The 10,535-nt window shown below is 54.0% G+C and overlaps 1 protein-coding gene across 2 annotated transcripts in view; it reads right to left on the reverse strand.

Moving 5' to 3' along the window:
* Positions 1 to 10,535, reverse strand: part of SEMA7A (semaphorin 7A (John Milton Hagen blood group)) — a 30,965-nt gene extending 20,430 nt beyond the window's left edge. The window contains exon 1 of one of the 2 annotated variants that reach the window (XM_026068212.1): positions 10,329 to 10,535. In XM_026068212.1, the coding sequence (XP_025923997.1) occupies positions 10,329 to 10,440 (112 nt within the window). In that variant the 5' untranslated portion in view covers positions 10,441 to 10,535. The remainder of the gene's footprint in view (positions 1 to 10,328) is intronic. The other variant, XM_026068211.1, reaches the window with a different exon arrangement.

Consider the following 10,535-nt stretch of genomic DNA (forward strand, 5'->3'; position numbering starts at 1 on the left):
TTATGCTTCTGGGATTTGGCCCTTCCTCTGGTGACGAGGGTTTTTAGGGAAATGCTTTGTCTCTAGATGAGGTGAATCAGAAGGCATGCTCTAGGGTGGTTTTGTTCTGACCTGCCATGGAACGATTGGAGGGCTGTGAGCTGCAGGGTCTCTACACCACAAGCCAACATGACTCGCCGAAAATGATATACTTGTGCCTGAGGGGTTTCTGAGAAAGAGGGAGAAAGCAAGACTGGGGGAAACCACTTCCTTCCCATTGCTCACTGAAAAACCTGGTCCATCATTCCCTGCTCTCCTTGGCTTACATGGCCAGCAAGCTGCTAAGGCCCTCCGAGGCAGGCAGGAGCTGCACTCCTACTGCCACCTCTCTGGCTGGGGAAGCAGAGGCACAGAAAGGCTGAAGGATCACCCTGCTGAGAACTTCACAGCGGAACAAGGACTACAAGTCAGGTTTATGAGAGCTTCAGCATATGCTCTGACCATGGAGCTATCCTATTTTACCCGACAAGGGAAACTAGCCCAGAGAAGCAATGTGCTCTCCTGAAGTGAGATGGGGAGACAGAGAGAGGTTCCACCTCTCTTTTTTTCCCCCCATTCCCTGCTCGGAGGATGCAGGGCCCCGTATGCATACATAGGTACGGAGACGAAAGCGTATCTCGGTCGCAGTGAATTGGTTCCAGTGCTCCCCTCCACCGCACAGCTCCAAGGACATTGTTCAACGTACAAGACAGCCCTGCACTCTCTCGATTCAATCCAGGCTCCAACATCAGTTATTTCTCAAAGAAAGCAAGATGGAAAGAACGTACCTAATAAAGCCCAATCCCCTAGAGATTTCCATTCCAAACTAAGAGCTCGTTTCCCTCCAGAGTCCTTTCAGGGCCAAATATCTTCCTGGTGCCCTTTCACTCCCTCCCTGTCCCCTATCTGTTCAGCTTAGTGAGAGACAGAGCGGGTGTTGGCAGACGGGGAGCTGATGTTTGCCTGGCCAGGAGACGGTGCTGATCAGCCCGTTGGCTGGTGTATCTCACAAGGAGTTTGCTGTGCCTGCCTTTCCCTCCAGGTCTCTCCTCTCCCCAGCTGCTCATGTTTTTGGGATGCTTGGAGGGACTCCTTGCCTCATCCCCAAAGCTCCTCTCTGGTGTTAGATTGCAGCGAGCTGAAAGACTCCAGAACCCACCAGGTAGCAACAGCAGAAATCAAGCAGCCAGAAACAGTGCTAAAAACGTCTCTTGCTCAAGTAGCACGAGATACAGACACACGTGCTTCCTGCTCCCTAAAGCACTCCATGGCCTCCTAGAGAACACGCAACTCCCTTCCATCGAGACACCTCCGCCCACCTCCCACGCAGGGCAGCTGCTGTCTGGCTGGCCACCACAAGAGCCTTCCATGGCAGTCAGCAAGTTGTGGCCATGCTGCCTGCATCTCTCCTCCCTCTTCTGAGCACACAGAGTAACCAGGGAAAACTTGACCAAACACCACTATGCTCTTTTCTAGCACTGACTGCTGAAGTCTAAGAGTGGCCACCAGCTGCAACTAGATGTCCTGGAAAGGGCGAGGACCTGAAAAGGCATCAGATGAAACAAGCCGTGTTGTAGGCATCAGTCATTTCCTATGGATTTTGTAACTGTCTGACACCACCTGGGATGGGGAAGGGCGCTGGCTATCCAGGTGGGTAGCGCGTTGAAGTCAGCACGCACTGCCTTTGTTTCAGCTGGGCACTCCCACAGACACGTTCCCGTATCCGGAGAGCCTGCGTGTGCCTAGAAAGGAGGGAGTAGACAAACGGTGAAGACAAAGTGCTTTCTTACCAGCCTGGGGGGTAGCAGCTCTGACCATACTCTTCCCATGCCTGCCACCCTGTAGGAAACGCTGCACTTCGGTTTCCGAAAGCAGCACAACTCAGAGCAAGGGCCGGGGCCGCGTGCTGCTGTCATGATAAGAGGGGCTGGCGTCAGGGGACATAGCGCGCTGCCTCAGCCACACCGCAGCAGCTCCCCGGCGTGGGGGGAGAGAAATCACATCAACCAGGGAGCCCCAAAAGGTCAGCCCACACCCTGAAGCTGGGAACCTGCCTCTCCCCAGCAGCGCTTGCCCACATCCCACCTCAGACACCTGCAAGCTCACCTTCAGGAGGAGTCTCCCCCCTCTGCTGCAGCCCTCCGGTGAGCCTCAGAAGCGGAGAGCAAGTGTAAAGGCACAGAGACAAATCCCTGCTTTGCAAGCTAAAGCCAAGGGCTCTTCAAAGGCCTTTGATTTAGGGTTCGCTCCCGGGCATACTTGCCCAGTAAACCTCCAGAGGAGGTGAGATGGCAGCAGCAGCAGCAGCGGTGGTTCAGACTGTTACAATACCGGCCAGTTTTATATTCCACCTGTGACCCTCATCCTTCGCAGGGAGAGCAGGGGAGCCCAGCCTCGGGCAGCACAGGGCACCCGCAGCAGGCTGCGGAAATCGGGGGGCTGCGTGGCCTTGAACTGAGAGAGGGCAAGTGCAAGAACAGGCAAGGTGACTTGTGCCCAGGAGACAGCAAAAGGGTCAATGCATGCGCGGGAAACTGCTGCTGCCCCCAAAAGAAAGACAGGCGTGAAAGCACGGAGGGGGGACTTGCAGCGGGGAAGCCTATGTTACTCAAACGCAGGCCTGATTGCCTTATACATTTCACTCCTCTTTTTTATTTTAATTCTGTAGCGAGTCAGAGTGACAGGTTTCATCTGTTCGGTATTTCTCATTCTGTCGCTCCCCCAAGACAGTTTGGAGATAGGCAGCATTTAATAATCTGCCAAGAGACCTCACGCTATCTCTTCTCACACCCCTCCCCAACTGTTTCCGAATCCCTCTACACCAGTAAAGTCACCTTCCCTGCGCTCCTACCCTTACCGCACCCCTCGGAGGCAGGAGCAGGGCTATGCTGTTACTCCAGCAACAACTACCTCCTCTCTGCAGCGGGACCCTTCCACCCCCCTGCCAAGCTACATTCTCAGCTGCCACCATATGCTGCTGCTTGCATTTTGTTTGGCTTCTCCCCCAACCGCTCCTAAAGAGCCTGCAATCATGGGATGTTCATGTGGCAGCTTTTTACTGCCCTCAGGAGAGCCGCTGCCATCAAAAGGAAAACGCTCCGGAGCAGAGCAAACAATCCAGCCCACATTATCGGGGATATATGGCCAAGTGCTTTGTTCCTGCAAAAGCTCTTAGCCTGTGTGCAGCCCAACACGCCCGGGAAGGCTGCGCTTGCACACACAAAGCCTCGAGCCCACAAAGCACAGTCTAACTAGACAAATATGCTTTCTCAGAATTGCACTAAAGGAGGCAAATATTCGGGCCAATTAATGCATTCCACTCTATTTCTGGTAAGTCCCAGGGCAGCTTGGCAGCAGTATCCAGCTCAAGGGGCTGAACTAGGACAGGAAGAGAGAAATACCCCAGTTTGATAATCCAGCTGCATGGCATGGGCATGTCTGTTCAAAAGCATCTCTGTGAGCTACTTAACCAATATCCTCTCTCGCTAGGGGCCTTCCAGCTCGAGCCAGAGCAGGCAGCAGTCCCAAACGCTCATTAACCAAGCAATAAAAGGGAAAAGACCCCTAACCTGCGGCTGGAAGAAACAAGCCTCGATTCAAAGCTTCTGCCGTCAGCGAGGACTTCGTGAAGCAGGGCAACAACACAAGGCCCCTTTTAGCCCTCTGAAGGCTTGAATCGGAGCGCTTTGCGCTCCATGAAAGACGGGTCTCTCCTATTTAAACAAAAGGCGAGCATGTGACAGGTACTGCAGTGCTTTCTGTGCTCAGGCAGTGGGAAGGGCACGCTAGCACATTGCCAGCCGCCCCCTCCCCTCCCCTCCCCAAGGATGTTATGCAGCACCGAAGCCTGCGCCGCTGCAAGATGAGTCCGGAGCAGAGGGCTTTGACTGCGCGGGTGCCCTCGCGAGCAGCCGCTCGCAGGGACCATCCTCTAGCAGGTACGTTTTCCCTACCAGCCCCGGAGCCAAGCCACTGACTGCGCCCTACGGATTGTGGGAACTAAATTTAGAGCCAGGTTTTGTTACATCCCAAAAGCCGTCCTCCGTAATAACAGTGCCGAGCCGCGCTGTGTTCCTGCTGGAAGCTGGAAAACTTTGGCCTATGATTACGGCATTTCATTACACGGTCACTGGAACGACTGCAGCATGACAAAAGGATGCTTTTAGCAGCATAGCTGCTATCCGGAGAGCACCACTGTCCCTCCCTGCAGGAAGACCAGTTTCCAGAGACTGATTTATCATAAAAAGCCTTCCAGGATAAAAATCGCCCCGAGCACCCCCACGCGCACACACCAGCAAAGCAGCCACGTTACCTTTTAGCTTAATTGGCAGCCATCTCTCATCTCCCTGGCTGCCAGTTACCAGCACCGCAGCCTGCGGCAACAGAGAATTCCTCTTTCCGCCACGTGCCCTTTTCTCCCAGCCCAAACTGCTTCCCCCAGGTGAGGGTAGTGAGGGTGCAGGCTGCGCAGTGGCACGTGGAGCCTGCCCAGCCGCTGCAGAGGTCTAAAGCGATAGTTTAAAGAGACCTGTGGCTCTGGAGCGAGGATGACATTTCAGCTCCCTACAGAAAGCAGGTAAGACTATGCACGCAAAGGGACTTTCTTGCTAGATTTGGAAGGGCCGTTTTGTGCTCTTTGCAGCCCTCCTACCTGCTGCTCTAGGCTTCCCACCCCTGCAATGAATGTCAGCTGGTTCTCAGCCCTGCTCAGGAAGCCATGCAGCCTTTTGAGTTTGCTTTGGAGAAGGCAATGTAGATGTTGATTGCATCCCTTTTCTGTTCACTTGACCTCCATGAGTGAGAACATACAATATCCATTCTTCTCACTTCCCTCTTCAGCTGAAATGCTGCATTAGTCAGACTTGGAAACCCAAGCCGCCGAGTTACTGAGTTCAGTCATCCGAATCCAAACATTCGGATCAGACTTTCCAAGGCTTGCAAAGCACTGTCCATGATACAAGCAAACCTCTGGCCACAGTTGTTGTGACCAGTCCAACGGCACGTTTTGGCTGGAACCATCCATGCCTTCACCAAGGAAACTGCTAGAGCACCCTAAACTTGTGACGCCTGCTGTTCTTTCCATCCCAGTACAAACACAGCCAATAAAGGAAAACACTTCAATTCAATGGGTAATTAGATGATGAAGTCATAGCTACAGGAGGCAGCAGAGGCCAGTTCAACAGGGTCCTGGAGAGGAGACTGGATATTTATAGCACTAAAGATCCAGAACTGTCATTAACAGCAATATTAGGTTTATTAGAAGGGATATGTAAGCTCTTGCTCCAAACTTGAGCTGCTCTGTAATTACTCGAGATCCGAGCGAGGTGATGCTTCTGCATCCACCTCTCGTGGCACTGTTGTAGTATTTTGCTGTAGCATCAGACACAGCCTACTACACTGGGTGGAGCCGCAAATTGAAAGGCAAAGTACCAAGAAGGGTACAGGAACAGGAGGAACAAGTCCTATTCTCAGGGCAACCAGGAATAGCTACACAACAAGGACGTAGCTCAGTAGGAGAGCACTGACTGCAAAACAAGCAGTTTCCTGCTTCCAACTTAAGTTCCAGCCCAAGAGTCCTTTTTCTGGCTACAAACTTCTTTAAAAAGCATCCTGTATTCAGGCTTGGATTTAGTTTATCCTGCCTTAAGGCCCCGAGAGGGACTACATCACCTACATAAAATCTTCCCAGCCTCATTTTCTGCAGTTAAGCTGCAATGCTGAACATTAAGTTGTCCCACAGCTGGGACAGAGCTGGAGCTGGACAGTGAGGCAGCGCTTTGAATTCTAACTCTCATTCCCAGCTCCAGGCACTTCAGCGAAGCAGCCACAACTCTTATTAGTTCTCCCATGTCTGTTGTTTTTGTGTCATGCTCTTGCAACAGGAGGTGGCTGTGATTCACTTGCTTGGTTTGTTTGGTTTGTTTTTTTTTTTTTTTTTTTCAATCTGGGCAGATAAAATGTTCGTTCAAATATTTTTTGATGATACCAGCATCTCCCACCCTGCGAAAATGAGCCGTCTGCAGAAAATAGCATTGCTGGGAAAGTGAGAAGCTTTCTCCTGTAAATGCTGATCCTCAGAGCTACACGTGAAACTCTGTCCTACAAGACGTTTCACGCCCTTGGAGCCATGGGTCCTGAGGAAAGGGTGCCACTGTCACTGAGGAACAAAAGTTGGCAGTAGCACCACAACCTCTCCCTTTGCCTCCGCTCCCCATCAGTATGAATTCGGCCCCATCTCTTGCCAGCTCTCCTCCCTTTCGCTAGCTAAATGCGGCACCACCGCATCAGTGGGCACGGAGAGCTCCTCTAAGAGCTCCTACAGCGCTCGTGGGGATGAGGCAGAGGCACTCAGAGATGCTTGCTGGCGCGGTTTCTCCCAGGGCCAAGGGAGGCAGCGGGCTTGGCAAAGCCCAGGAGCTGCTGCGGGCAGCGTGGACATTTTCCGGGAATTGCCATTTCCCCTTCCCTCCCGACCCAGGGCAGGCTAGAGCCAGTTTGCCCAGATGAGGCAGCCAAGGGTCAAGCATATAATCTTCCTTTTCCCCTGTGGGACCTGCTCATCTCCAGCGAACTACACATCAACTCAGAACCAGTCCCCCGCAGCTCTAGAGCCCCGTCTGTTAATGAGAAAGAGGGGGATAACGAAACAGTCAGACTCCATCCTAACCCAAGCTGTGAATGCACCGGGCCGCCAGAGAGGGGCTGGGCGTTTGTAAAAATCACTCCTGTGCTGCACCAAAGGCCAGGGTGATGGCTCACCCCTGGCTATAAGAGCGGGCTGAGCCGGTCCTCAGGCTTCTCGCCATCCTCTCTGCCACTCCTCTGCTCTCCTGATGCTCGGTGACTTTCCGGTCAGGAGACAGGCAGCCTGGGATGCCATCCCTCCTGCTCCACATGGAGAGTCTGTTATCTGCCGGCTCCGTCACCCGGACGGCTCCGTCACCCGGACGGCTCTGCCCAGCCCCAACCCACGGCGGTCTCCATCTCTACAGCCAGAGCAAAACAGTAAACACAGTATCTGCCGTGACAGGGAAACGCTCCGTGTGGGGTCTGAACACAGGTTTTCAAAGCAAAGCCCAGCTGACCACTGCTTAGTTAGAAAAATGCAAAGCAGCAGGGGGAGAGGGGAAATTAGAAGGAAAGACGAGCGAGAACACAGCGTACAAGGCTGATATGCTTTCCTCTGCGCCGGTGCAGGCTGCTGTGGCTGAACTCACTCCCACTCCGAAAATCACAGCAGATAGGGAACTTGCCACTTACAGTCTTTCTTCATTAGGACGCCGGGAAGGGTAATAACCAGAACAGACCCCCAGGCCATCTGTACGTCGGCCCAGCCGCGAAGGGGAAGATGGCAAAGTCCTTGTCAGGAAAAAGGACCTTAAGCATATTAGGTTTAACCAGGGGTCAGGAGCTGAGCTCAACCCTTTGCTGAGTGCTGCGTTTCTCCAAGAAGAAGAAACCCTGCAGAGTCAGCCGTGCTCTCAAGTAACTGCTTATCCAGCTCTACCCACGAGCCAGCCACCTGTGCAAGGCCCTGCTCGCCGGGAGAGCTCCAGGGAGCCTGCAACCCGTCCTGGGCACCGCGCGGTCTCAGCCGCACGTCGAAATGGGGTGGCTGTTCTGGAAAGGCATGCCTCCTCCTCACCCTGTCCCACCCGGCGTCACAGCAGCAGGGAGGCAAAACAAAGGCAGAATAACAGCCCCGGCCAACGGCTGGGAGCTGCGCTTGCACGCACCGCGTTCGAAGCCTGGAAACGGCAGGTCTGCAGTACGCTTTGTGCCAGACACCCACAGGGCTGGCCCAGCACTGCGAGTCCAAAGTCCGGAGATTACTTAAAGGCAGGCAGCTCCGAACACCGAGAGAAGCCGGCTTGTTTCTTTGCCTTCAGATCTGAGCGCACGCACCCTTGTCTTTTGGGGAGAGCTGGGCTCAGGCCAGTGACAGGAGGGAATTTCTCTGCTCCTCTCCAGGGCTGCAACATCTCTAGGTGCCTTTGCGGAGGCTGCCCTACCTGGTTCTAGCGACGGGCTGCGGCGCGTAACAAATTTAATTAGGTGAAGAGCTGCCAGCCCCTGCAGAGTCCCGGCCTGAGGCCAGTGCCGCACCACGGTTCGGCATGCACCATGCACCCGGCCTCGGCCAAGCCGCAGCCCCTCACGGCGGGCAGAGCGCGAAGGGTGCCCCACGGGGAGTCACTGCGCGAGGCTGGATTCGAACCGGCGACCTTGCAGGTGACCGTGCTGTGGCAGGGCGGCCTCCCACCCGCTCCGGTGCTAACGGCCACGCAGGTGACCACGGCGAGGAGCCCAGCTGCTGCTCTTCGGTCCGGTTCCCAGGCTCTGGGATCAGGATTCAACCTGGAGACCAAGCCCTGCAACACCGGCACCCCACGGCGAGGGTCTAGCCGCTACGCAAGGCGGACGCAAACAGCAGCACCACGCTGACTTGCAGGTTACCTGTACTAAAGATACCGTACCTGTCTTTCGCTACGTTTGGAGCATCAGGGAAGGGCTTTCTGCCACCCATTGCATCCCTTTCCCGCTCCATCCTACTTCCTCACCCTCCTCCGATGCCTCCTCTCCTCCCACCTCCACGCTCCATCCTAGTCCGCCCTCCTCCTCATGCAGTGAGGACCCGTTTTCTAAAGGATAGAGGTTACATGGAGCAAAACACAATCTGTTAAATAGGAAGCACGACTGACTCTTAATGAGAGTACAGCCCATATTTGCTTCCGCTAACACCCTAACCGAAATCCCTGTGGGCCTGTGTCCCAGCTACGCTAAAAAAAAGAAAAAAAAAAGAAAGAAAAGAGATAAGCACAAGCTGATCCCTTTGCAGGGAAGTGTCCTAACACTAATTGGCTTTGGTGTTTCTCGGTGGCAGATCCCCACTGTGTTTAATGCCAGGAAAGCCACCGTGTGACACAGCCGGGCCAAAGGACGCTATTCCGTGTGCACGCCGTGGCCGGCGCTCAGACATGGGTATCATGGAAACCCGACTGCTTGAGCCTGCTCTTCACCTTCAGCACCACTTTGCTCTAGGACGGACGTTTCCACCCACACCAGACATCGGCAAGCCGACTTTTTTTTTTTTTCTTTCTTTTTCCGCCGCCTCACTCCTAAATGGGGCAGGGGAAAATTCTGCCGAGGAAGGCACGAGCCCCACAGCCGCAGCTCCGCTCGGTCTCGCACCGTTTGCTCCCCCGGTTCTGTACCGCTGGCAGAGCAGCAGCTGAGCTGCTTAATTCGCCAGCGGATAGGGCAAACGATGCAAGGCTACGCGCAGCCTTCCGCTGCCCTCCCGGCTCCTCTCCTCTTTGTGCATCTCCTTGCACAGGAGCCACCTCCGGGCCATGTGCCCGGCATCCATCCCGGTGCTTCTGGCCTTTATCTCCTGGAGCGCCGGGGCCGAAAGAGCTCCTGGCAGAAGAATAACAGATGGCACCAAATAAACCACTGCAAATTCCCGTCCTCTGAAGTTCTCGACAAATGCAAAATACAGAGGAGCTGTTGTACTGCAGAGCAGCATGAGCCCTACAGCTCTGCTGAACCGTGGGGGTTAGACAAACACCAGAACCACTGGGGACAAGACGGGGTCTTTTGTTAAATCCTCCCTGGAGGGCATTAAGCCACAAGCTTGGAAGACACATGATAAAGCTAGTAAACGTTAGCCTGCTCTTTTCCACCCATGTATCCTGGGCTGCGCTCCCCGCAGACGCAGGGCATACGCTTCATCCTTGAAAAGGAGCTCTTTGTTCGGTTTCCAGTAAGATTGTATCTGATCACAAGCCATTTCACTTGTATATATTTTCTCATAGAGGCCGTCTGTAAATATTTAATAACACAACTCATTTGCAACTAACAGGCTAAGTACATCAGATTAATAAGAAAATTAACTGTTTGATGCAAATATACTTCTTCATTTCTCCCCATGAGCTAGAGGAAATGGTTACCTTACTGGTTCCAGGACGCGGGCTTGTCAACGGTCTTTAATATACCCAACCCATGGGAAAGTGTTCCCAGAATATAGAGGGGTAAAGGACTTGTCAAGGCAAGAGATGTAAAAATTCAATTAAAAAAAAACAACAAGGAGGTTAAAACCCCTTCTGAGACCACGGGCGTTTCAGCGCGTCAGAAGTCTGCCCAAAGAGACAAAAGAAAAAAACATAACAGGACCAACTCCACTCGAAAGGCACGACAGGAGGGGAACCGCACCGCCCGGCGGCAGGGAATCGCTGCCGGCCGCGCACCGCAGGCGCATCTCAAGGCTGCGCTCTGCTTCCCGCGGCCGCTCGCTCGCCGGGTCCTACCTTGGGGAGCCGTGATGATCCTGGGGTTCACCTTGGAGCGCCCCGCGGCCCACAGGCCCAGCTGGCTGGCCCACAGGGCCACAAAGAGGGCAACGGGGGACCTTCTGCCCATTTCTACTTATGCGGAGAGCAGGAGATTGTGAGCCTGACAGCTGCATTTCTTTTCTTAAGCGACGGAGTAGGCTGGATCCAGGCCAGCCAATAAGT

The sequence above is a fragment of the Apteryx rowi genome, unplaced genomic scaffold (assembly GCF_003343035.1).
Source record: "Apteryx rowi isolate R43461 unplaced genomic scaffold, aptRow1 scaffold_27, whole genome shotgun sequence".
NCBI lineage: Eukaryota > Metazoa > Chordata > Aves > Apterygiformes > Apterygidae > Apteryx > Apteryx rowi.